This window comes from Ranitomeya imitator, chromosome 3 (assembly GCF_032444005.1).
Source record: "Ranitomeya imitator isolate aRanImi1 chromosome 3, aRanImi1.pri, whole genome shotgun sequence".
NCBI classification, from domain to species: Eukaryota; Metazoa; Chordata; class Amphibia; order Anura; family Dendrobatidae; genus Ranitomeya; species Ranitomeya imitator.
Genome location: NC_091284.1, coordinates 490,284,497 through 490,311,321, shown reverse-complemented (window position 1 = coordinate 490,311,321; position 26,825 = coordinate 490,284,497). Strand labels below are relative to the sequence as shown.

The 26,825-nt window shown below is 44.8% G+C and overlaps 1 protein-coding gene across 1 annotated transcript in view; it reads right to left on the bottom strand.

Annotated features, from left to right (window-relative positions):
- SLC9A4 (solute carrier family 9 member A4) overlaps nt 1-19,793 on the bottom strand; it is a 126,819-nt gene extending 107,026 nt beyond the window's left edge. Inside the window, exon 1 of the mRNA XM_069757626.1 lies at nt 19,278-19,793. Within this exon, the coding sequence (XP_069613727.1) occupies nt 19,278-19,476 (199 nt within the window). The 5' untranslated portion in view covers nt 19,477-19,793. The remainder of the gene's footprint in view (nt 1-19,277) is intronic.
- Between the last annotated feature and the right edge of the window lie 7,032 nt (nt 19,794-26,825).

Below are 26,825 nucleotides of genomic sequence, written 5' to 3'. Positions count from 1 at the left end.
CTAAAACACCTGTTCACACTTAGTCTATGTTTCGATGTGACGGTCAGTTTTTTTAAATGTATTCTTTAGCCATCTGACCAAGCACTCCGCCTCCTAGTCACAGGTGTTTTAATTACAGCAGGTCCAATACCCCTCCACAGAGAGAGAGAATTTTAGTCTAAGAAGAGGTTTCACAGGTACCCATTTAGATGGAGACGTTTATTCTCAGCGAGGAAAGGCAAGTGTAGGACCTGTTGTAAGAGAGATGCCGTAAAGTGGCTACCAGGTACACATAAAATTGGCAATTTTTATGCGCTAAACGCTCTCATTTTTCATATTTCTAGTGCAGTAATGCAGTTCAATTTTTGTGTTTCATGTTTGCATGTTTTAGCGCTGCAGTGTGCTGCCTTATTTAATTGACTATGTACGAGTTGGCAACTCTAGGTTCAGCACCTGTTCACACTTAGTCTATGTTTGGATGTGATGGTCAGTTTTTTTAAATGAGTTCCTTCCTAGGTCCTATGTCCGGAGCCTGACGACTGCAGTCTGGAACCTGATGACCGCTGTCTGGAGCTTGGAGCCTGATGTCTTTGGTGGTGCCTGTAGGTCGTGTCAGATGTCCGGAGCCGAACGACTCCTGTCTGATGTCTGCCTGTGACCCTGGGTCCAGATGTCCTGATGTCCTGTCTGTACCCTGATGTCCTGCCTGTGTCTTGATGACCTCATGGACCCTGATGTCCTGATATCCTGTCTGTTCCCTGATGTCCTGATGCTCTGCCTGTGTCCTGATATCCTGAGGTCTTTCCTGAGTCCAGATGTCCTGATGTCTTGTTTGTATCCTGATGTCTTGCCTGTACCCTGATGTCCTTGTGTACCCTGATGTCCTGCCTGTGTCCTGATGTCCCGACTATCTGTGCCTCGGTGATCCGTTGGTGCCTTGGGGTCCACTGGGTGGTACCCTTCTGAGGTGTGGAATCGGGAGCCTGAAATCGTCATGTTTTGTTTATGTACTGTGTGGCTTTACTTTAGTAAACTTTACTTTCTCTATACCTGAAGTATCGGTGTAATCATGTCCTACGTGTTTCTTTCCTTGTCCACATGCTCAGCTGCCACAGAACCCCGGTCGCTGCCCTCCCCTAGTTCGGGTAGGCCGGGTCCCCCTCTGCGGTTTAAAAGGTCCATATTTCGTCCCCGGGGGATGCATGCCCCATGCCTTCTGAGGTTGGTCCGCTTGGGGGCGTCTATGGGCTGGGCCGCATCTGCGGCTGCAGCTGACCGTGACAGGAAGGAGCGCCGTTTGACTTTTCAATACAAAATTGACAGGAATTGAGATGAGACGCCATGTTGCATTTGGAGAGCCACAGATGTGCCTAAACATTGAAACCCCCCACAAGTGACACCATTTTGGAAAGTAGACCCCCTAAGGAACTTATCTAGAGGTGTGGTGAGCACTTTGACCCACCAAGGGCTTCACAGAAGTTTATAATGCAGAGCCGTAAAAATAAAACAAAAATTTTTTCCCACAAAAATTATTTTTTAGCCCCCAGTTTTGTATTTTACCAAGTGTAAGAGGAGAAATTGGACCACAAAAGTTGTTGTCCAATTCGTTCTGAGTGCGCTGATACCCCATATGTGGGGGGGAACCACCATTTGGGCGCATGGGAGTGCTCGGAAGGGAAGGAGCGCTATTTGGAATGCAGACTTAGATGGATTGGTCTGCAGGCATCACATTGCATTTGCAGAGCCCCTAATGTACCTAAACAGTAGCAACCCCCCACAAATGACCCCATATTGGAAACTAGACACCCCAAGGAACTTATCTAGATGTGTTGTGAGAACTTTGAGCCCCCAAGTGTTTCACTACAGTTTATAACGCAGAGCCGTGAAAATAAAACTTTTTTTCCCACAAAAATAATTTTTTAGCCCCCAGTATTGTATTTTCCCAAGGGTAACAGGAGAAATTGGACCCCAAAAGCTGTTGTCCTATTTGTCCTGAGTACGCTGATACCCCATATGTTGGGGTAAACCCCTGTTTTGGCTCACGGGAGAGCTCGGAAGTAGGGTTGAGCGAAACGGGTCGTTCATTTTCAAAAGTCGCCGACTTTTGGCAAAGTCGGGTTTCATGAAACCCGATCCGACCCCTGTGCGGGGTCGGCCATGCGGTACGCGACTTTCGCGCCAAAGTCGCGTTTCAATGACGCGAAAAGCGCCATTTCTCAGCCAATGAAGGTAAACGCAGAGTGTGGGCAGCGTGATGACATAGGTCCTGGTCCCAACCATCTTAGAGAAGGGCATTGCAGTGATTGGCTTGCTGTCTGCGGCGTCACAGGGGTTATAAAGGGGAGATCCCGCCGACCGCCATGTTACTGCTGCTGATCTGAGCTTAGGGAGAGGTTGCTGCCGCTTCGTCAGAAGCAGGGATAGCGTTAGGCAGGGTCCATTAACCACCAAACCGCTTGTGCTGTAGCGATTTCCACTGCCCAACACCACCTTCGGTGTGCAGGGACAGTGGAAGCTACATTTTTTTTTTTTCCCCCTCAGCGCTGTAGCTCATTGGGCTGCCCTAGAAGGCTCCCTGATAGCTGCATTGCTGTGTGTACGCCGCTGTGCAAACCAACTGCTTTTTTCAAAGCACAAATCCTCTTGTTCCTTCCTTTCTGCACAGCTATCTTTTTGGTTTGTACACACTTTTTATTTAATTTGTGCATCAGTCCACTCCTTATTGCTGCCTGCCATACCTGGCTGAGATTACTGCAGGGAGATAGTAATTGAAGGACACTCCCTGTTTTTTTTTTTTTTTTTGTGGGAGATTAAGATTGACATTTCTGCTAGAGTGCCATCCCTGTCTGTGTCATCTCTCACTCAGTGGGCCATAGAAAGCCTATTTATTTTTTTGCTTGATTTGGGTTATAAAATCTACCTGAAAAAATCACTACATCAATCAGTGGGAGAAAAATATTGGCCTCAGGGCTTGTGTGCCACTCTTGACTCCTGTGTGCATCATCACTCACTCAGTGGGCCATAGAAAGCCTATTTATTTTTTTGCTTGATTTTGGTTCTAAAATCTACCTGAAAAAATCACTACATCAATCAGTGGGAGAAAAATATTGGCCTCAGGGCTTGTGTGCCACTCCTGACTCCTGTGTGCATCATCACTCACTCAGTGGGCCATAGAAAGCCCATTTTTTTTTTTTTTTGCTTTATTTGGGTTCTAAATTCTACCTGAAAAAATCAATAAATCAATCAGTGGGAGATTAATATTGGCCTTTGGGCTTGTGTGCCAGTCCTAAGCGTGCCATCTCTCTCTCTCAGATAGTGGGCCATAGAAAGCCTATTTATTTATTTTTTTTTTATTGGGTTTATAAATTTTCCCTGGAAAAAAAAAAAAAAGTGGGAGATTAATATTGGCCTCTGGGCTTGTGTGCCAGTCCTGAGCGTGCCATCTCTCTCACAAATAGTGGGCCATAGAAAGCCTATTTATTTATTTTTTTTTTGGTTTTATAAATTCTCCCTTAAAAAAAAAAGGGAGATTAATATTGGCCTTTGGGCTTGTGTGCCAGTCCTAAGCGTGCCATCTCTCTCTGTCTCTCAGATAGTGGGCCATAGAAAGCCTATTTATTATTTTTTTTATTGGGTTTATAAATTTTCCCTGGAACAAAAAAAAAAAAGTGGGAGATAAATATTGGCCTCTGGGCTTGTGTGCCACTCCTGACTCCTGTGTGCGTCATCTCTCACTCAGTGGGCCATAGAAAGCCTTTTTTTGTTTTATTTGTTTTCTAAATTCTCCCTGAAAAAATCATTTTATTTTCTTTGGTTTCTAAATTCTTCCTGAAAAAATCATTTTATTCTATTTTTTTTTTCCTAAAGTCTCCCTGAAAAAACAAAAAACAAAAAACAAATCAGTGGGAGATTAATATTGCCCTTTCTGCTTGTGTGCCAGTCTTGACTCCTGGGTGTGCCATCTCTCTCTCTCTCTCCAATTGTGGGCCATAGAAAGCCTATTATTTTTTTTAGCTTGATTTGGGTTCCAAAATCTACCTGAAAAAATCACTACATCAATCAGTGGGAGATAAATATTGGCCTCTGGGCTTGTGTGCCACTCCTGACTCCTGTGTGCGTCATCTCTCACTCAGTGGGCCATAGAAAGCCTTTTTTTGTTTTATTTGTTTTCTAAATTCTCCCTGAAAAAATCATTTTATTTTATTTGGTTTCTAAATTCTTCCTGAAAAAATCATTTTATTCTATTTTTTTTTTCCTAAAGTCTCCCTGAAAAAAACAACAAAAAAAAACAAATCAGTGGGAGATTAATATTGCCCTTTCTGCTTGTGTGCCAGTCTTGACTCCTGGGTGTGCCATCTCTCTCTCTCTCTCCAATTGTGGGCCATAGAAAGCCTATTTTTTTTTTTTTAGCTTGATTTGGGTTCCAAAATCTACCTGAAAAAATCACTACATCAATCAGTGGGAGATAAATATTTGCCTCTGGGCTTGTGTGCCACTCCTGACTCCTGTGTGCGTCATCTCTCACTCAGCGGGCCATAGAAAGCCTTTTTTTTTGTTTTATTTGTTTTCTAAATTCTCCCTGAAAAAATCATTTTATTTTATTTGGTTTCTAAATTCTTCCTGAAAAAATCATTTTATTCTATTATTTTTTTTTCCTAAAGTCTCCCTTAAAAAAAAAAAAAAAATCAAATCAGTGGGAGATTAATATTTACATTTGTGCTTCAGTGACAGTCCTGCGTGTGTGGCATCTCTCTCATTTGTTGCCACCAACAACAGAGTGTGTAATATTGTGCCTGATTTTCGTTGTGGTCTCACTCACCTGTAAAGGGGTAGCTAAATCATACTGAAGTTATAGCTCACCGTGTAATTTGTGTGACAGCAACAAATACCGTTAGTTTGTTTACGTTTTTAAAACAATGAGGAAGTATGGTGGAAGAGGTCGTGGCCGGGGGCGTTCATTGTCAGCTGGTAATGAGGGTAGTGGTAGTGGTGGAGCATCAGCTGGTCATGGGAAAAAAAATATTGCACCTAAGTCTGGAGCTGTGGAGCCAGGTTCGTCGTCTGGCTACACAAGGCCTCGAATGCTCCCGTTTCTGGGAGTAGGAAAACCGCTTTTAAAGCCGGAGCAGCAAGAGCAAGTTTTGGCTTATCTTGCTGACTCAGCCTCTAGCTCTTTTGCCTCCTCTCGTGAAACTGGTAAATGTCAAAGCAGCGCGTCGTTAGTGGATGTTCACGGTCAGGGACAAGTCGCTTCCTTGTCCTCTTCAGCAAAAACAACAACAGAGAAGAATGCAGCAGGCGACACAACGGGTTACTCCATGGAGCTCTTTACACATACCGTCCCTGGCTTAGAAAGTGAAGCAGTTAACAGTCCATGCCCATTACAAGTTGAATCTGACATGGAGTGCACTGATGCACAGCCACAGCCAGACTACTATGCTGGTCCTTTGACTCAGACCACAACATTGCCCTCGCAGGGTGCTGATCAAGAATCAGACCCTGATGAGACTATGTTGCCCCATCACGAACGCTATACCACCGACCGACACGGTGACACAGACGAAGTTGCACACGAGCTACAAGAAGAGGTAATAGATGACCCAGTTCTTGACCCCGCTTGACCCCGATTGGCAGCCATTGGGGGAACAGGGTGCAGGCGGCAGCAGTTCTGAAGCGGAGGAGGAGGGGCCGCAGCAGGCATCAACATCGCAACAGGTTCCATCTGCCGGGCCCGTATCTTGCACAAAACGCGTGGCAAAGCCAAAACCTGTTGGAGGACAGCGTGGCCATCTGGTTAAAGCTCAGTCTGCAATGCCTGAAAAGGTATCCGATGCTAGAAAGAGTGCAGTCTGGCATTTTTTTAAACAACATCCAATTGATCAGCACAAAGTCATCTGTCAAAAATGTTCAACTACCTTAAGCAGAGGACAGAATCTGAAAAGTCTCAATACAAGTTGCATGCATAGACATTTATCCACCATGCATTTGCAAGCCTGGACTAACTACCAAACATCCCTTAAGGTTGTAGCACCCTCGGCCAATGAAGCTAGTCAGCAAAGCAACATCCCTTCCGGCAGTGTAGGGCCACCATTTTCCGCACCACCTGCAGTATCTGTGCAGGTTTCTTTGCCAGGCCAAAGCAGTCAGGGTCAGGGAATCACCAGTTTCGTAGTAGGAAACACTGCATCTAGGGCACCGGTGGCAACAATACCATCTCCCACCGTCTCTCAGTCTGCCATGTCCACCGGCACCCCCGCTAGTTCCACGATCTCCAGCTCTCCAGTCCAGCTCACCCTACATGAGACTATGGTTAGAAAAAGGAAGTACTTAGCCTCGCATCCGCGTACACAGGGTTTGAACGCCCACATAGCTAGACTAATCTCGTTAGAGATGATGCCCTACCGGTTAGTTGAAAGCGAAGCTTTCAAAGCCCTGATGGACTACGCTGTACCACGCTACGAGCTACCCAGTCGACACTTTTTTCCAGAAAAGCCATCCCAGCCCTCCACCAGCATGTTAAAGAGCGCATCGTCCATGCACTCAGGCAATCTGTGAGCACAAAGGTGCACCTGACAACAGATGCATGGACCAGTAGGCATGGCCAGGGACGTTACGTGTCCATCACGGCACACTGGGTAAATGTGGTGGATGCAGGGTCCACAGGGGACAGCAAGTTTGGGACAGTTCTTCCTAGCCCACGGTCTAGGAAACAATTGGCTGTAGCCGTTCGCACCCCCTCCTCCTCCTCTTCGTCCTCCTGGAGAAGCGAGAGCTCGTCCACAGACCGCAGTCGCACAACCACTCCATCCACAGCTGCCACTGTTGCTCACCAGGTCTCCCATTATGGGGCAGCTACTGGCAAACGTCAGCAGGCTGTATTGGCTATGAAGTGTTTGGGCGACAACAGACACACCGCGGAAGTTCTGTCCGAGTTCTTGCAGAAAGAAACGCAGTCGTGGCTGGGCACTGTAGATCTTGAGGCAGGCAAGGTAGTGAGTGATAACGGAAGGAATTTCATGGCTGCCATCTCCCTTTCCCAACTGAAACACATTCCTTGCCTGGCTCACACCTTAAACCTGGTGGTGCAGTGCTTCCTGAAAAGTTATCCGGGGTTATCCGACCTGCTCCTCAAAGTGCGTGGACTTTGCTCACATATCCGCCGTTCGCCCGTACACTCCAGCCGTATGCAGACCTATCAGCGTTCTTTGAACCTTCCCCAGCATCGCCTAATCATAGACGTTGCAACAAGGTGGAACTCAACACTGCACATACTTCAGAGACTGTGTGAACAGAGGCGGGCTGTTATGTTTTTGTGGGAGGATACACATACACGGGCAGGCAGTAGGATGGCAGACATGGAGTTGTCAGGTGTGCAGTGGTCGAAGATTCAAGACATGTGTCAAGTCCTTCAGTGTTTTGAGGAATGCATACGGCTGGTTAGTGCAGACAACGCCATAATAAGCATGAGCATCCCCCTAATGCGTCTGCTGATGCAAAGTTTGAAGCACATAAAGGATCAGGCGTCTGCAGCTGAGGAAGAGGAAAGCCTTGATGACAGTCAGCCATTGTCTGGCCAGGGCAGTGTACAGGACGAGGTAGCGGGCGAAGAGGAGGAGGAGGACAAGGAGGATGATGGGGATGATTATATTTTTAATGAGGAAGCTTTTCCGGGGCCACTGGAAATTGGTGGCGCGGCAAGGCCGGGTTCTGGTTTTTTGAGGGACACAAGTGACGTGGATTTGCCTGAAACTGCCCCTCAACCAAGCACAACCGCAGATTTGAGAACTGGAACTTTGGGCCACATGGCGGATTATGCCTTACGTATCCTCAAAAGGGACACACGCATAACTAAAATGATTAATGATGACGATTACTGGTTGGCCTGCCTCCTTGATCCTCGCTATAAAGGCAAATTGCAAAATATAATGCCACATGAGAACTTGGAACTAATATTAGCAACCAAACAATCAACTCTTGTTGACCGTTTGCTTCTGGCATTCCCTGCACACAGCGCCCGTGATCGTTCTCACACGAGCTGCAGGGGCCAGCAGACCAGAGGAGTTAGAGGGGCAGAAATCAGAAGTGGCGTTGGCCGGAGGGGTTTTCTGACCAGGTTGTGGAGTGATTTTGCTATGACCGCAGACAGGACAGGTACTGCAGCATCAATTCAAAGTGACAGGAGACAACATTTGTCCAGTATGGTTACAAACTATTTTTCATCCCTTATCGATATTCTCCCTCAACCGTCATTCCCATTTGATTACTGGGCATCAAAATTACACACCTGGCCAGAATTGGCAGAATATGCATTGCAGGAGCTTGCTTGCCCGGCAGCTAGTGTCCTATCAGAAAGAGTATTCAGTGCTGCAGGTTCAATACTAACAGAAAAAAGGACTCGTCTGGCTACCCAAAATGTAGATGATCTAACCTTCATTAAAATGAACCACAACTGGATTTCGAAATCTTTTGCCCCACCTTGCCCGGCTGACACCTAGCTTTCCTATGAAAAGGTCTTGCCTGTGGACTATTCTGAATGCCTTTTCCAATCTCGTAATTTTCTGCACCTGATTGTCCAGCATACGACATGTTTACACCTCACTAAATGGCCAAACTCCCCACACGGGGCCGTGGTATCGACACTTGGCGACAGCACCCGTGAGAGTGCAGTTTGTCTGAAGAGGTGGGTGAGCCCGCTTTTGGTCGACGGCACTGCCACTGGGTCCCTCCTAGTACAATAAAGTGTCTCTGGCGGTGGTGGTGCGCACCCAACGTCAGACACACCGTTGTAATATGAGGGGCCCTGGGCCTGTAACGCCGGTCACAAGACAGTTTCCCCCCACCCCAGCTCAAACAGTGCTCTACCACTTGCAAAATTATCTCACAGTTCCACCAATGTTTAGTCTATGCGCTGACATCCTTCAATGCCTGCCACTGACAATACCATTGTATTGACATTTTTGTTATGTTAGGCCTTCGATGCCTGTCTGTGGTCACTCCTTCCACTAGGCCTCCACTGACCACACCACTGCTGCCCGTGTACCCCTGTAACCAATTTAAAATTGCCTACAGCCATGTGTTATTATTTTAGGCCTTCGATGCCTGTCTGCGGTGACTCCTTCCACTAGGCCTCCACTGACCACACCACTGCTGCCCGTGTACCCCTGGAACCAATTTAAAATTGCCTACAGCCATGTGTTATTATTTTAGGCCTTCGATGCCTGTCTGCGGTCACTCCTTCCACTAGGCCTCCACTGACCACACCACTGCTGCCCGTGTACCCCTGGAACCAATTTAAAATTGCCTACAGCCATGTGTTATTATTTTAGGCCTTCGATGCCTGTCTGCGGTGACTTCTTCCACTAGGCCTCCACTGACCACACCACTGCTGCCCGTGTACCCCTGGAACCAATTTAAAATTGCCTACAGCCATGTGTTATTATTTTAGGCCTTCGATGCCTGTCTGCGGGTACTCCTTCCACTAGGCCTCCACTGACCACACCACTGCTGCCCGTGTACCCCTGGAACCAATTTAAAATTGCCTACAGCCATGTGTTATTATTTTAGGCCTTCGATGCCTGTCTGCGGTCACTCCTTCCACTAGGCCTCCACTGACCACACCACTGCTGCCCGTGTACCCCTGGAACCAATTTAAAATTGCCTACAGCCATGTGTTATTATTTTAGGCCTTCGATGCCTGTCTGCGGTGACTCCTTCCACTAGGCCTCCACTGACCACACCACTGCTGCCCGTGTACCCCTGGAACCAATTTAAAATTGCCTACAGCCATGTGTTATTATTTTAGGCCTTCGATGCCTGTCTGCGGTCACTCCTTCCACTAGGCCTCCACTGACCACACCACTGCTGCCCGTGTACCCCTGGAACCAATTTAAAATTGCCTACAGCCATGTGTTATTATTTTAGGCCTTCGATGCCTGTCTGCGGTCACTCCTTCCACTAGGCCTCCACTGACCACACCACTGCTGCCCGTGTACCCCTGGAACCAATTTAAAATTGCCTACAGCCATGTGTTATTATTTTAGGCCTTCGATGCCTGTCTGTGGTCACTCCTTCCACTAGGCCTCCACTGACCACACCACTGCTGCCCGTGTACCCCTGGAACCAATTTAAAATTGCCTACAGCCATGTGTTATTATTTTAGGCCTTCGATGCCTGTCTGCGGTCACTCCTTCCACTAGGCCTCCACTGACCACACCACTGCTGCCCGTGTACCCCTGGAACCAATTTAAAATTGCCTACAGCCATGTGTTATTATTTTAGGCCTTCGATGCCTGTCTGCGGTCACTCCTTCCACTAGGCCTCCACTGACCACACCACTGCTGCCCGTGTACCCCTGGAACCAATTTAAAATTGCCTACAGCCATGTGTTATTATTTTAGGCCTTCGATGCCTGTCTGCGGTCACTCCTTCCACTAGGCCTCCACTGACCACACCACTGCTGCCCGTGTACCCCTGGAACCAACATCAGAAAATATAAAAATAAGTATTTTGCTTATAAAAAAGAAAATACTGGAGAGATATCAAATGCAGACATTTTAACATTAAAAACAAACACATACAACAAAAATCTGGTACAGTACTAAAAATGGCCACCAGCTACAATAACTTTCTCCTGCAAGTAGTTAACTGAAAGGTTTTTTCAATTTTAAACACAGATATGGCATCCACCGAGTGTTGTCCTGTCGCGTCTTCTTTATATTATTGCCAAGAAGATGCAAAACAATGAAACTAATAAAATCATTATTTACCAAAAAAATAGAGTAAGTCAAAACCACATTGCAAATAAACATTCATTACAAATAAAGAAGCAGGGCGCGTCCGAGGGTGAGTATATACCTAATAAGAACATAATCACCCTCGGACGCGCCCTGCTTCTTTCCGACAGCCTTCCTTCCTAAGAATCAGCCCTTCCGTGGTGTAGAGAGAGGGTTTGTTACACTCCAAGGTGTTCCCCAGGTTGCCTTTCCTGAGCTTCGATCTTCCGGCTCTCGTTTAGTAGTTGTTGGAAACTACGCTGCATTAGGCCTACAAATTGGGTATGGGGTGTAGAGAGGTGGTGTGCTCCACTGTAGAGAGATGGTGTGTTCCACTCCAAGGTGTTCCCCAGGTTTCCTCGCCAATGCTTCGATCATCATGCTCTCGTTTAGTAGTTGTTGGAAACTACGCTGCATTAGGCCTACAAATTGGGTATGGGGTGTAGAGAGATGGTGTGTTCCACTCCAAGGTGTTCCCCAGGTTTCCTCTCCATTGCTTCGATCTTCATGCTCTCGTTTAGTAGTTGTTGGAAACTACGCTGCATTAGGCCTACAAATTGGGTATGGGGTGTAGAGAGATGGTGTGTTACACTCCAAGGTGTTCCCCAGGTTTCCTCTCCATTGCTTCGATCTTCCGGCTCTCGTTTAGTAGTTGTTGGAAACTACGCTGCATTAGGCCTACAAATTGGGTATGGGGTGTAGAGAGATGGTGTGTTCCACTCCAAGGTGTTCCCCAGGTTTCCTCGCCAATGCTTCGATCATCATGCTCTTGTTTAGTAGTTGTTGGAAACTACGCTGCATTGGGCCTACAAATTGGGTATGGGGTGTAGAGAGATGGTGTGTTCCACTCCAAGGTGTTCTCCAGGTTGCCTTTCCTGAGCTTCGATCTTCCGGCTCTCGTTTAGTAGTTGTTGGAAACTACGCTGCATTAGGCCTACAAATTGGGTATGGGGTGTAGAGAGATGGTGTGTTCCACTGTAGAGAGATGGTGTGTTCCACTCCAAGGTGTTCCCCAGGTTTCCTCGCCAATACTTCGATCATCATGCTCTCGTTTAGTAGTTGTTGGAAACTACGCTGCATTAGGCCTACAAATTGGGTATGGGGTGTAGAGAGATGGTGTGTTCCACTCCAATGTGTTCCCCAGGTTTCCTCGCCAATGCTTCGATCATCATGCTCTCGTTTAGTAGTTGTTGGAAACTACGCTGCATTGAGCCTACAAATTGGGTATGGGGTGTAGAGAGATGGTGTGTTCCACTCCAAGGTGTTCCCCAGGTTGCCTTTCCTGAGCTTCGATCTTCCGGCTCTCGTTTAGTAGTTGTTGGAAACTACGCTGCATTAGGCCTACAAATTGGGTATGGGGTGTAGAGAGATGGTGTGTTCCACTGTAGAGAGATGGTATGTTCCACTCCAAGGTGTTCCCCAGGTTTCCTCGCCAATGCTTCGATCATCATGCTCTCGTTTAGTAGTTGTTGGAAACTACGCTGCATTAGGCCTACAAATTGGGTATGGGGTGTAGAGAGATGGTGTGTTCCACTCCAAGGTGTTCCCCAGGTTTCCTCGCCAATGCTTCGATCATCATGCTCTTGTTTAGTAGTTGTTGGAAACTACGCTGCATTGGGCCTACAAATTGGGTATGGGGTGTAGAGAGATGGTGTGTTCCACTCCAAGGTGTTCCCCAGGTTGCCTTTCCTGAGCTTCGATCTTCCGGCTCTCGTTTAGTAGTTGTTGGAAACTACGCTGCATTAGGCCTACAAATTGGGTATGGGGTGTAGAGAGATGGTGTGTTCCACTGTAGAGAGATGGTGTGTTCCACTCCAAGGTGTTCCCCAGGTTTCCTCGCCAATGCTTCGATCATCATGCTCTCGTTTAGTAGTTGTTGGAAACTACGCTGCATTAGGCCTACAAATTGGGTATGGGGTGTAGAGAGATGGTGTGTTCCACTCCAAGGTGTTCCCCAGGTTTCCTCGCCAATGCTTCGATCATCATGCTCTTGTTTAGTAGTTGTTGGAAACTACGCTGCATTGGGCCTACAAATTGGGTATGGGGTGTAGAGAGATGGTGTGTTCCACTCCAAGGTGTTCCCCAGGTTGCCTTTCCTGAGCTTCGATCTTCCGGCTCTCGTTTAGTAGTTGTTGGAAACTACGCTGCATTAGGCCTACAAATTGGGTATGGGGTGTAGAGAGGTGGTGTGTTCCACTGTAGAGAGATGGTGTGTTCCACTCCAAGGTGTTCCCCAGGTTTCCTCGCCAATGCTTCGATCATCATGCTCTCGTTTAGTAGTTGTTGGAAACTACGCTGCATTAGGCCTACAAATTGGGTATGGGGTGTAGAGAGATGGTGTGTTCCACTCCAAGGTGTTCCCCAGGTTTCCTCTCCATTGCTTCGATCTTCATGCTCTCGTTTAGTAGTTGTTGGAAACTACGCTGCATTAATCCTACAAATTGGGTATGGGGTGTAGAGAGATGGTGTGTTACACTCCAAGGTGTTCCCCAGGTTTCCTCTCCATTGCTTCGATCTTCCGGCTCTCGTTTAGTAGTTGTTGGAAACTACGCTGCATTAGGCCTACAAATTGGGTATGGGGTGTAGAGAGATGGTGTGTTCCACTCCAAGGTGTTCCCCAGGTTTCCTCGCCAATGCTTCGATCATCATGCTCTTGTTTAGTAGTTGTTGGAAACTACGCTGCATTGGGCCTACAAATTGGGTATGGGGTGTAGAGAGATGGTGTGTTCCACTCCAAGGTGTTCTCCAGGTTGCCTTTCCTGAGCTTCGATCTTCCGGCTCTCGTTTAGTAGTTGTTGGAAACTACGCTGCATTAGGCCTACAAATTGGGTATGGGGTGTAGAGAGATGGTGTGTTCCACTGTAGAGAGATGGTGTGTTCCACTCCAAGGTGTTCCCCAGGTTTCCTCGCCAATGCTTCGATCATCATGCTCTCGTTTAGTAGTTGTTGGAAACTACGCTGCATTAGGCCTACAAATTGGGTATGGGGTGTAGAGAGATGGTGTGTTCCACTCCAAGGTGTTCCCCAGGTTTCCTCGCCAATGCTTCGATCATCATGCTCTCGTTTAGTAGTTGTTGGAAACTACGCTGCATTGAGCCTACAAATTGGGTATGGGGTGTAGAGAGATGGTGTGTTCCACTCCAAGGTGTTCCCCAGGTTGCCTTTCCTGAGCTTCGATCTTCCGGCTCTCGTTTAGTAGTTGTTGGAAACTACGCTGCATTAGGCCTACAAATTGGGTATGGGGTGTAGAGAGATGGTGTGTTCCACTGTAGAGAGATGGTATGTTCCACTCCAAGGTGTTCCCCAGGTTTCCTCGCCAATGCTTCGATCATCATGCTCTCGTTTAGTAGTTGTTGGAAACTACGCTGCATTAGGCCTACAAATTGGGTATGGGGTGTAGAGAGATGGTGTGTTCCACTCCAAGGTGTTCCCCAGGTTTCCTCGCCAATGCTTCGATCATCATGCTCTTGTTTAGTAGTTGTTGGAAACTACGCTGCATTGGGCCTACAAATTGGGTATGGGGTGTAGAGAGATGGTGTGTTCCACTCCAAGGTGTTCCCCAGGTTGCCTTTCCTGAGCTTCGATCTTCCGGCTCTCGTTTAGTAGTTGTTGGAAACTACGCTGCATTAGGCCTACAAATTGGGTATGGGGTGTAGAGAGATGGTGTGTTCCACTGTAGAGAGATGGTGTGTTCCACTCCAAGGTGTTCCCCAGGTTTCCTCGCCAATGCTTCGATCATCATGCTCTCGTTTAGTAGTTGTTGGAAACTACGCTGCATTAGGCCTACAAATTGGGTATGGGGTGTAGAGAGATGGTGTGTTCCACTCCAAGGTGTTCCCCAGGTTTCCTCGCCAATGCTTCGATCATCATGCTCTCGTTTAGTAGTTGTTGGAAACTACGCTGCATTGAGCCTACAAATTGGGTATGGGGTGTAGAGAGATGGTGTGTTCCACTCCAAGGTGTTCCCCAGGTTGCCTTTCCTGAGCTTCGATCTTCCGGCTCTCGTTTAGTAGTTGTTGGAAACTACGCTGCATTAGGCCTACAAATTGGGTATGGGGTGTAGAGAGATGGTGTGTTCCACTGTAGAGAGATGGTATGTTCCACTCCAAGGTGTTCCCCAGGTTTCCTCGCCAATGCTTCGATCATCATGCTCTCGTTTAGTAGTTGTTGGAAACTACGCTGCATTAGGCCTACAAATTGGGTATGGGGTGTAGAGAGATGGTGTGTTCCACTCCAAGGTGTTCCCCAGGTTTCCTCGCCAATGCTTCGATCATCATGCTCTTGTTTAGTAGTTGTTGGAAACTACGCTGCATTGGGCCTACAAATTGGGTATGGGGTGTAGAGAGATGGTGTGTTCCACTCCAAGGTGTTCCCCAGGTTGCCTTTCCTGAGCTTCGATCTTCCGGCTCTCGTTTAGTAGTTGGAAACTACGCTGCATTAGGCCTACAAATTGGGTATGGGGTGTAGAGAGATGGTGTGTTCCACTCCAAGGTGTTCTCCAGGTTGCCTTTCCTGAGCTTCGATCTTCCGGCTCTCGTTTAGTAGTTGTTGGAAACTATGCTGCATTAGGCCTATAAATTGGGTATGGGGTGTAGAGAGATGGTGTGTTCCACTGTAGAGAGATGGTGTGTTCCACTCCAAGGTGTTCCCCAGGTTTCCTCGCCAATGCTTCGATCATCATGCTCTCGTTTAGTAGTTGTTGGAAACTACGCTGCATTAGGCCTACAAATTGGGTATGGGGTGTAGAGAGATGGTGTGTTCCACTCCAAGGTGTTCCCCAGGTTGCCTTTCCTGAGCTTCGATCTTCCGGCTCTCGTTTAGTAGTTGTTGGAAACTATGCTGCATTAGGCCTACAAATTGGGTATGGGGTGTAGAGAGATGGTGTGTTCTACTCCAAGGTGTTCTCCAGGTTGCCTTTCCTGAGCTTCGATCTTCCGGCTCTCGTTTAGTAGTTGTTGGAAACTACGCTGCATTAGGCCTACAAATTGGGTATGGGGTGTAGAAAGATGGTGTGTTCCACTGTAGAGAGATGGTGTGTTCCACTCCAAGGTGTTCCCCAGGTTTCCTCGCCAATGCTTCGATCATCATGCTCTCGTTTAGTAGTTGTTGGAAACTACGCTGCATTAGGCCTACAAATTGGGTATGGGGTGTAGAGAGATGGTGTGTTCCACTCCGAGGTGTTCTCCAGGTTGCCTTTCCTGAACTTCTATCTTCAGGCTCTCATTAAATTGTGGTTAAACGGAACAACTGCATTTGGCGTACTAGTTGGTTTGGGGCCTACTATCGGTGTCTGCCGCTCCTTGCTGTTCTCCTGGTTTCCTGTCCTGAAATTCCGTTTTCAGGCGCTCGTTAAGTAGTTGTTAATGTTAGACTGCATTTGGCCTACTAGTTGGGTTGGGGCCTACTATCGGTGTCTGCCACTCCTTGCTGTTCTCCTCCACTGAACAAAGCTGTGCCGCCTGTTTACTACTGTTGCCAATTTTGAACTGCATTTCGACTACTTACTGATTTGGGCCTACTCTCTGTGTCAGCCTCTCATTCCAGTTGTCCTCCACTGCAATGCCCCCTGATTAGTCCTGTGTTACCAATTTTTAACTGCATTTAGCCCACTTTATTCTTTGGGCCTATATCTGTGTTTCCTCCTCATCCTGCCCATTGCCCAGCCAGTGATAGATGAGTCTGCTGGTACATTGACCCATAACGCAACATTTCCCGTGCACGCTACACTGCAAGATTGTGACCCTGCTGAAAGTCAGGTCCCCCTTCCCGCATACCATACCACCTTACACGGGGACAAACAGGAAGGTGCAGATGAAAGTGCAGGTTCCTTCATCAGGTGGGGGGAGGAATACTAGTTGGCGACGTCACTGGCACAGGGCCTCTCATAGTACGCAAAAGTGTTGCTGCCGGTGGGAGGCGCCCCCGCCGTGCAAACACCGCTGTACTTTGAGGGGCCCTGTGCCAGTGCCAATGCCAACGAGTGGGCCCCCCCTGCTTGCTCAGGTTCACAGCACTTGCAAAGTTGAAATACTTACCTCTCCCTGCTCCACTGCCGTGACGTGGTCCAGATTTCCTGGGCCCACTAATTACTTGAACCAGCCCTACCCACCACAACTTTAGCCAAATGAACCCCAATTTCAAATGCCTTCCAATTATTATAAGGTAAATTACGCTTGACAAGCTTCATTAAGAAGAATGGATGGTTTTGACATTCAAATGGGCACTCTAGGTGTTTTCCTGGTCCCCACTCACTGCCGACTATGCTGCCCCATTGACTTGCATTGGGTTTCGTGTTTCGGTCGATCCCGACTTTACGTCATAATCGGCCGATTTCACTCGACCCGACTTTTGAGATAGTCGGGTTTCGCGAAACCCGGCTCGACTCTAAAAAGGTCAAGGTCGCTCAACTCTACTCGGAAGGGAAGGAGCACTGTTTTACTTTTTCAACGCAGAATTGGCTGGAATTGAGATCGGATGCCATGTCGCGTTTGGAGAGCTCCTGATGTGCCTAAACAGTGGAAACCCCCCAATTATGACTGAAACCCTAATCCAAACACACCCCTAACCCTAATCCCAACAGTAACCCTAACCACACCTCTAACCCTGACACACCCCTAACCCTAATCCCAACCCTATTCCCAACCGTAAATGTAATCTAAACCCTAACCGTAAATTTAGCCCCAACCCTAACTGTAGCCTTAACCCTAGCCCCAACCCTAACCCTAACCATAGCCCTAGCCCCAACCCTAGCATTAACCATAGCCCTAACCCTAGCCCTAATGGGAAAATGGAAATAAATTAAAAAAAAAATAATTTTTCCCTAACTAAGGGGATGATGAAGGGGGTTTGATTTACTTTTATACCGGGTTTTTAGCGGATTTTTATGATTGGCAGCCATCACACACTGAAAGACGCTTTTTATTGCAAAAAATATTTTTTGCGTTACCACATTTTGAGAGCTATAATTTTTCCATATTTGAGTCCACAGAGTCATGTGAGGTCTTGTTTTTAGCGGGACGAGTTGACATTTTTATTGGTAACATTTTCGGGCACGTGACATTTTTTGGTCGCTTTTTATTCTGATTTTTGTGAGGCAGAATGTCCAAAAACCAGCTATTCATGAATTTCTTTTGGGGGAGGCGTTTATACCGTTCTGCATTTGGTAAAATTGATAAAGCAGTTTTATTCTTCGGGTCAGTACGATTAAAGCGATACCTCATGTATATCATTTTTTAAATTTTTTGGTGCTTTTATACGATAAAAACTATTTTATAGAAAAAATAATTATTTTTGCATCGCTTTATTCTGAGGACTATAACTTTTTTATTTTTTTGCTGATGATGCTGTATATCCCTGCGCGATGCTTCCCTATACCGCCGGCACACCGCGATCATGTTTGATCGCGGTGTGCCGGAGGTTAATGTGCCGAGGGCGGTCCATGACCGCTCCTGGTACATAGTGCCAGATATCAGCTGCGACAGGCAGCTGACACCCGGCCACGATCGGCCGCGATCCCCCGTGAGCACAGCCGATCGCGTATAACGTACTATCCCGTCGGTGGTAATACGGGCCCACCCCACCTCGACAGGATAGTACGTCATATGTCAGAAAGGGGTTAAACTATACAAAAGCTAAAACATTACTAAGGCTAGGTTCACATTGCGTTATTAGTGCAATCCGTTTAGCTGATACGCTAACGGATTGCGCTAACGCAATGTCCAAAAAGGGATTGCGTTCGGCAATTCCGCTAGTGCAGATGTCCGATCTGCGCTAGCGAGGAACGGACCCTGAATGCTGCAAGCAGTGTTCGAGGTCCGTCCGAAACTAACGGCACATCGCAGACGCATGACAAAAATGGCATAAGTTTGCGATCCGTTAACGATCCGTTAGCACATTGCAGTCAATGGGTGCGCTAACGGATCCATTACATAGCATTAATTGCGACAATTGCGCCATGTAACGGAGTCCGTCAGAGGACACCCACTAACGCAATGTGAACCTAGCCTAATAGAAAAAAAACCCTGATATTTATACACGTAACCGTTTTCTTATGTACAAATGGGATAATATAACATGTAAGGAACCTATTGGTCACAGTGGAATTTAACTTATTTTATTATATTGAAGAAGAAAGTCTCTAGGAGTACAGACACACTTATGTAAAAAAAATGGCATGCACTAAAAATCTCTACCATACATTTTATATGTGTATACATTTTTACAAGCTTCACTTGGATGCATGAGAAAGTCAATTAAACTTTCTGTAATGTATTTGCTGCACGTGAACATAACGCAAAAGGTTTTACATTTTCACAACTATTCTATTAAATCTTTGAATTACACATTTTCCTTTCTAGTAAGCATCAAATTTCACTGATCATAGAGGTTTTTGTTTTGGTAAACTACTATTAGGTTGTGTGAGCTAGAAGTTGCTGAACCTCAAAATGTGTAAATCACGTGTCCTCTAGTGGTCATTGATTCAAAAACACAGCAGAAAATAAAACATCTATATTGTTAACTACTTACCGATTTTGGCATATGAAGCAAGAATAATCCATAGTGTGATTTCATAGGGGATTTGGACCAAGTTATAATCCACAGTGAAGGCATGGAATCCTCCATTTGATTCTGTACTTTCTGTAACCGGGGTCCCAGTAGTGACTTCTGAGCTTCCACATGTGCTCTTGAAAATGATCAGAATAGTGAAAAAAATGCTTGGTTCCATCGTTTTATGTAATGAAGTATTTTGCGTTGCAAAAATAAAAAAATAAGTTTCATCGAGGCACGCTTTTTACAGGCAGAACATATTCTGTTAATATCTCACCCATGAAAAATGAGCTATGTACCATAAGTTCAATATAATTATATGAAAATGTAACTGTAGGATACAATTCTAATAGTCTACTACAATGCTGAGAGACAATGATGTGTTTTTCATGAGTAAGTCGTTTGGCCGCTGTATTTACCTAAGTTATCATTCATGTTCCCTTAAAATTGTAAAGATATTGTCCACTGGCAAGTAAGTCCACAAAGATTTTAGTTACTGACTGTGCCATTGTGAAACCTGATAACGAGAGAAGACTGACATCAGCAGGGTACGGTGTACACAGGTGTGGTTAGTATGCACAAAACTTCTGCCAGTCTGTGTGTACGGATAACAAGGTTGCCACCTTGTGAATTGCTAGGACAACTACATTTTGATTTTAATAAATACAATTTTTTAATCATTTTATAACAATCTTTTACAATATTTTTTCCAGTGTACATACATATTTTTAAAGTTTTTACTGATGTATCTGAAGTGTTTTTGTTAGTATTCTAACCTACATACATATATTAATTAACATCTTACGTATCAGACATAACTTACCTAGAGTGGACAAAGAGGAAGGTGAGCTAAGGTTATGAATTAAATTGGTAGATTCCACTAAAGACAGGTTATCAAACTTGAAGTTTTTAGGTTTGGAAGAAAGATGGCGCACAGATGATCTAATTACAATGCACAAATATATGAATGGACAATACATAAATATTTTCTAATCATCTTTCTGCAATGATGGACAGGGTGCATCCTATACATCTGAAGAGAAGAAGGTTTCAGCAACATCACAGATGATGATTCAATGAAGGGGACTTGGATGCCTTCTTGAAAGACATAATGAATCGCAGTGCAATCTAAAAAAAATATGAAGGATCCAAGAAATCACTGCCCATACAGTTGACTAACATTGTAGGAACATATTTATTGAAAAACTATTAAAATAATAAAATGCTTTTAAGCATTGAGGGAGCTCCTTGAGGCATATAAAAATATGAATGTGTAATTTGCACAAAGCGTGGCAAAAACATCATGAATCCATTACAAGACAAGGGCATTTATAGACTCTAAAATATAGTAATATAAAATCTTAAAGGAATCTAATGTAGCAAATACATGTAGACCAGGGTTAAAACCTAACACTACAGGTTCTGATTAGGCGCATCTGGTTGACTGTGCATATAATTAGGCTAGGTGTTCACCTTAGTAAGTCAGCTGGGGAGGGATGAGCAGACTGGATTGAATTGTAGCTCGAGAGGCCGAGTGCTCCAAACTACACGTATCACTGGTTGCTCTTTATAATAGACTTTTTTGTACTGAATTGAATCTAGCTCAGCCATGTACAGTCATGGCCAAAAGTATTGACACCCCTGCAATTCTGTCAGATAATACTCATTTTCTACCTGAAAATGATTGCAAACACAAATTCTTTGGTATTATTATCTTCATTTAATTTGTCTTAAATGAAAAAAACACAAAAGAGAATGAAGCAAAAAGCAAAACATTTATCATTTCACACAAAACTCCAAAAATGGTCCAGACAAAAGTATTGGCACCCTCAGCCTAATACTTGGTTGCACAACCTTTAGCCAAAATCACTGCGACCAACCGCTTCCGGTAACCATCAATGAGTTTCTTACAATGCTCTGCTGGAATTTTAAACCATTCTTCTTTGGCAAACTGCTCCAGGTCCCTGATATTTGAAGGGTGCCTTCTCCAAACTGCCATTTTTAGATCTCTCCACAGGTGTTCTATGGGATTCAGGTCTGGATTCATTGCTGGCCACCTTAGAAGTCTCCAGTCCTTTCTCTCAAACCATTTTCTAGTGCTTTTTGAAGTGTGTTTTGGGTCATTGTCCTGCTGGAAGGCCCATGACCTCTGAGGGAGACCTAGCTTTCTCACACTGGGCCCTACATTATGCTGCAAAATTTGTTGGTAGTCTTCAGACTTCATAATGCCATGCACACGGTCAAGCAGTCCAGTGCCAGCGGTAGCAAAGCAACCCCAAAACATCAGGGAACCTTCGCCATGTTTGACTGTAGAGACCGTGTTCTTTTCTTTGAATGCCTTTTTTTTCTCCTGTAAACTCTATGTTGATGCCTTTGCCCAAAAAGCTCTACTTTTGTCTCATCTGACCAGAGAACATTCTTCCAAAACGTTTTAGGCTTTTTCGGGTAAGTTTGGCAAACTTCAGCCTGGCTTTTTTATGTCTCGGGGTAAGAAGTGGGGTCTTCCTTGTTCTCCTACCATACAGTCCCTTTTCATTCAGACGCCGACGGATAGTATGGGTTGACACTGTTGTACCCTCGGACTGTAGGGCAGCTTGAACCTGTTTGGATGTTAGTCGAGGTTCTTTATCCAACATCCGCACAATCTTGTGTTGAAATCTCTTGTCAATTTTTCTTTTCCGTCCACATCTGGGGAGGTTAGCCACAGTGCCATGGGCTTTAAACTTCTTGATGACACTGCGCACGGTAGACACAGGAACATTCAGGTCTTTGGAGATGGACTTGTAGCCTTGAGATTGCTCATGCTTCCTCACAATTTGGTTTCTCAAGTCCTCAGACAGTTTTTTGGCCTTCTTTCTTTTCTCCATGCTCAATGTGGTACACACAACGACACAGGACAGAGGTTGAGTCAACTTTAATCCATGTCAACTGGCTGCAAGGGTGATTTAGTTATTGCCAACACCTGTTAGTTGCCACAGGTAAGTTACAGGTGCTGTTAATTACACAAATTAGAGAAGCATCACATGATTTTTCCAACAGTGCCAATACTTTTGTCCACCGCCTTTTTTATGTTTGGTGTGGAATTATATCCAATTTGGCTTTAGGACAATTCTTTTTGTGTTCTTTCATTTAAGACAAATTAAATGAAGATAATAATACCAAAGAATTTGTGTTTGCAATCATTTTCAGGAAGAAACTGAGTATTATCTGACAGAATTGCAGGGGTGTCAATACTTTTGGCCATGACTGCATGAGTAGCTAGGGACTATATTGTTTGAAGGGCACCTGGACAAGGCTGGGGATTTTGTGTTTACGGTTTTGTTTTAATTTCTGTGCAATCTGTAGATTATTTTTACACACAACCCCAAGTGATGGCTTGGGGAGAAGGAGGTTTAATTAAAAAAAACATCATGTAAAAATTGAATTTTTAATGATAAATTATTAAAACATTAATAAAAATTCAAGCTAGAAAGACAAAAAGTAGTGCGCTGATACTAAATGTACATTAAGAGTAACTACAGTACATTATCTAAAGACGCATTGTACAAGTGCGTCTCACATAATTAGAATATCATCAAAAAGACAATTTATTTCAGTTCTTCAATACAAAAAGTGAATCTCATATATTATATAGAGTCATTACAAACAGAGTGATCTATTTCAAGTGTTTATTTCTGTTAATGTTGATGATTATGGCTTACAGCCAATGAAAACCCAAAAGTCATTATCTCAGTAACTTAGAATACTTTATAACACCAGCTTGAAAAATGATTTTAAAATCTGAAATGTTGGCCTACTGAAATGTATGTTCAGTAAATGCACTCAATACTTGGTCTGGGCTGCTTTTGCATCAATTACTGCACCAATGCGTTGTGGCATGGAGGCGATCAGTCTGTGGCATTGCTGAGGTGTTATGGAAGCCCAGTTTGCTTTGACAGCATCTTTCAGCTCATCTTCATTGTTGGTCCTTGTGTCTCTCCTCTTCCTCTTGACAATATCCCATAGATTCTCTATGGGGTTAAGGTCAGGCAAGTTTGCTGGCCAATCAAACACAGTATTGGTACTTTTGGCAGGGTGGACAGGTGCCAAGTCCTGCTGAAGAATGACATTTTCATCTCTAAAAAGCTTGTTGGCAGAGGGAAGCATGAAGTGCTTTAAAATTTCCCTGGTAGATGGCTACGCTGACTTTGGTCTTGATAAAACACAGTGGATCTACACCAGCAGATGACATGGCTCTCCAAGCCATCACTGATTGTGGAAACTTCACACTAGTCCTCAAGCAGCTTGGATTGTGTCCTCACCACTCTTCCTCCAGAATCTGTGACCTTGATTTCCTAATGAAATGCAAAATTAAATTTTATTGGAAAACAACACCTTGGACCACTGAGCAACAGTCCAGTTCTTTTTCTCCTTGGCCCAGGTAAGATGCTTCTGGCATTGTCTATTGGTCATGAGTGGCTTGACACAAGGAATGTGACACTTGTAGCCCATGTTCTGGATACATCTGGGTGTGGTGGTTCTTGAAGCAATGACTCTAGCAGCAGTGTACTCCTTGTGATTTGCCCCCAAAATTTTCAATGGCCTTTTCTTAACAATCCTTTCCACTCAACTTTCCATTAATATGCTTGGATACCACACTCTGTGAACAGCCAGCTTCTTTAGCAATGACCTTTTGTGGCTCACCCTCCTTATGGAGGGTGTCAATAACTGATTTCTGGACATCTGTCAAGTCAGCAGTCTTCCCTATGATTGTGGAGCCTATTGAAACAGACTAAGGGACCATTTAAACGCTTAGGAAGCCTTTGCAGGTGTTTTTTGTTAATTATTCTAATTTACTGAGATAATGACTTTTGGGTTTTCATTGGCTGTAAGCCATAATCATCACAAACAGAAATAAACACTTGCAGTAGATCACTATATTTGCAATGACTCTATATAATATATAAGATTCACTTTTTGTATTGAAGAACTGAAATAAATTAACCTTTTGATGATATTCTAATTTTGTGAGAAGCACTTGTAAGTCCAAATGATCTACATTAACCCCCTTACCAATGAAGGTGGTTTACAAGTTAATGACGTGCCAATTTTTACAATTCTGACCACTGTCACTTTATGAGGTAATAACTCTGGAACTCTTCAAATAATCTCTGTGATTCTGAGACTGTTTTTTCAAGACTTGTTGCAGTTTATGATGGTGGTAAATTTTATTTGATATGCCCAGCGTTTATTTGTGCAAAAAATGGAAATTTAGCGAAAATTTGGAAAATTTAGCAGTTTTCCAACTTTGAAGTTTCATGCTCTTAAATCACAGAGATATGTCACACAAAATAGTTAATACATAATATTTTGTACTTATATGTGTACGTATATGTGTTCTTTACATCAGCACAATTTTGGAACCAATTTTTTTTTGTTAGGAAGTTATAAGCATTAAAAGTTGACCAGCGATTTCTTAGTTTTCCAGCAAAATTTATAAAACCATTTTTTTATGGGACCACATCACATTTGACGTTACTTTGAGGGGGTCTATATGATAGAAGATACCCTAAAGTGACACCATTCTAAAAGTCCCAAGTGCTCAAAACCACATTCAGGAAATTTATTGACCCTTTAGGTTCTTCATAGGAATAAATGGAACCCAAAATTTGTTGTGTAATTTCTCCTGAGCATGCCAATACACCATATGAGGGAGAAAACCACTGTTTGGGAGCATGGCAGAGCTCGGAAGGGAAGGAGCACTATTTGACTTTTTGAATGCCAAACTTGCTGGAACAATTGGCGAACCCCATGTTGCATTTGGAGAACCCCTGATGTGCCTAAACAATGAATATCCCCCACAAGTGACACCATTTTGGAAAGTAGACCCCTCAGGAAACTGATCTAGCTACAGTATGAGGTGAGCATATTAAACCCTAAGGTGCTTCACAGAAGTTTTTAACGTTGAGCCGTAAAAATGAAAGAAAAATCTAATTTTCCCAACAAATATGTTTTTAGCACAACATATTGCATTTTCATAAGGGTAACAGGAGAAATTGCACCATATAATTAGTTGTGCAATCTCTCCTGAGTACACCAGTACCCCATATGTGGGTGAATAATACTTTTGAGGCACAGTGCAAAGCTAAGAATGGAAGAAGTGCCACATTGGATTTCAGATTTTGCTGGAATGGTTTGAGGGTGCCATGTAATATTGGCAGAGCCCCTGAAGTGCCAGAACAACAGAAACCCCCTATATGTGAACTACACCCTCCAATGAATTCATCTAGGGGTGCAGTGATCATATTAATACACACATGTGCCTCAGAGAATTTTATACCACTGATCAGTGAAGAAAGAATAAATTACATTTTTACCACCAAAATGTTGTTTTATCTCCAAGTTTATAAATTTTCTAAGGGCTAATAGGAAATTTTTTACAACAAACTGAGATCTATTTTTTCCTGAGTGTGCCAATACCCTACATGTAATCGCAAAATATATTTCAGGCACAGTGCAAAGCTCAGAAGGCAAGGAGCGCCAGATTTTACCATTAGGCTATGTTCACACCTTGCGTCGGGTCCCTGCGGGTTCTCACGCAGCGGATTTGATAAATCTGCAGGGCAAAACAACTGCGGTTCTCCCTGCAGATTTATCGCGGTTTGTTCCGCGTTTTCCGCTGCGGGTTTCCGCCTATACTATTGATGCTGCATATGCAGCAATATGCAGCATCAATAGTAATGTTAAAAATAATAAAAATTGGTTATACTCACCCTCTGATGTCCGGATCTCCTGGGCGCTGCACCCGGCGGTCCGGTTCCTAAGATGCTGTGGGAGAAGGACCCTTCGTGACGTCACGGTCATGTGACCGCGACGTCACCGCAGGCCCTGGTCGCACAGCAACTCTGACCGGACGGCCGCGTGCAGCGCCCAGGAGCTCCGGACATCAGAGGGTGAGTATAACCAGATTTTTTATTTTTTAACCCCAAATATGGTTCCCAGGGCCTGGAGGAGAGTCTCCTCTCCTCCACCCCGGGTACCACCCGCACATTATCCGCTTACTTCCCGCAACGTGGGCACAGCCCCATGCGGTAAGTAAGCGGTTCAATGTATTCCTATGGGTGCAGAATCGCAGCGATTCTGCACAAAGAAGTGACATGCTGCGGGTTGTAAACCGCTGCGTTCCCGCGCGGTTTTTCCCGCAGCATGTGCACAGCGGTTTGCGGTTTCCATAGGGTTTACATGTTACTGTAAACGCTATGGAAACTGCTGCGGACCCGCAGCATCAAAATCGCGGCGGTTCCGCGGTAAAAACCGCTAAGTGTGAATATAGCCTTATGGTTTGCAGGTGCCATGACCCACTGGGAGAGCACATGAGGTGCCAGTACAGCAGAACTCCCTATAAGTGACACCACATAACAAACCTCACCTCTCAATTAATTCATCTAGGGGTGCAGTGATCATATTGACACCACGGGTGTGTCACAGAATTTTATACCATTGAGCAGTGAAGAAAAAATAACTACATTTTTACCATCAAAATTTTAT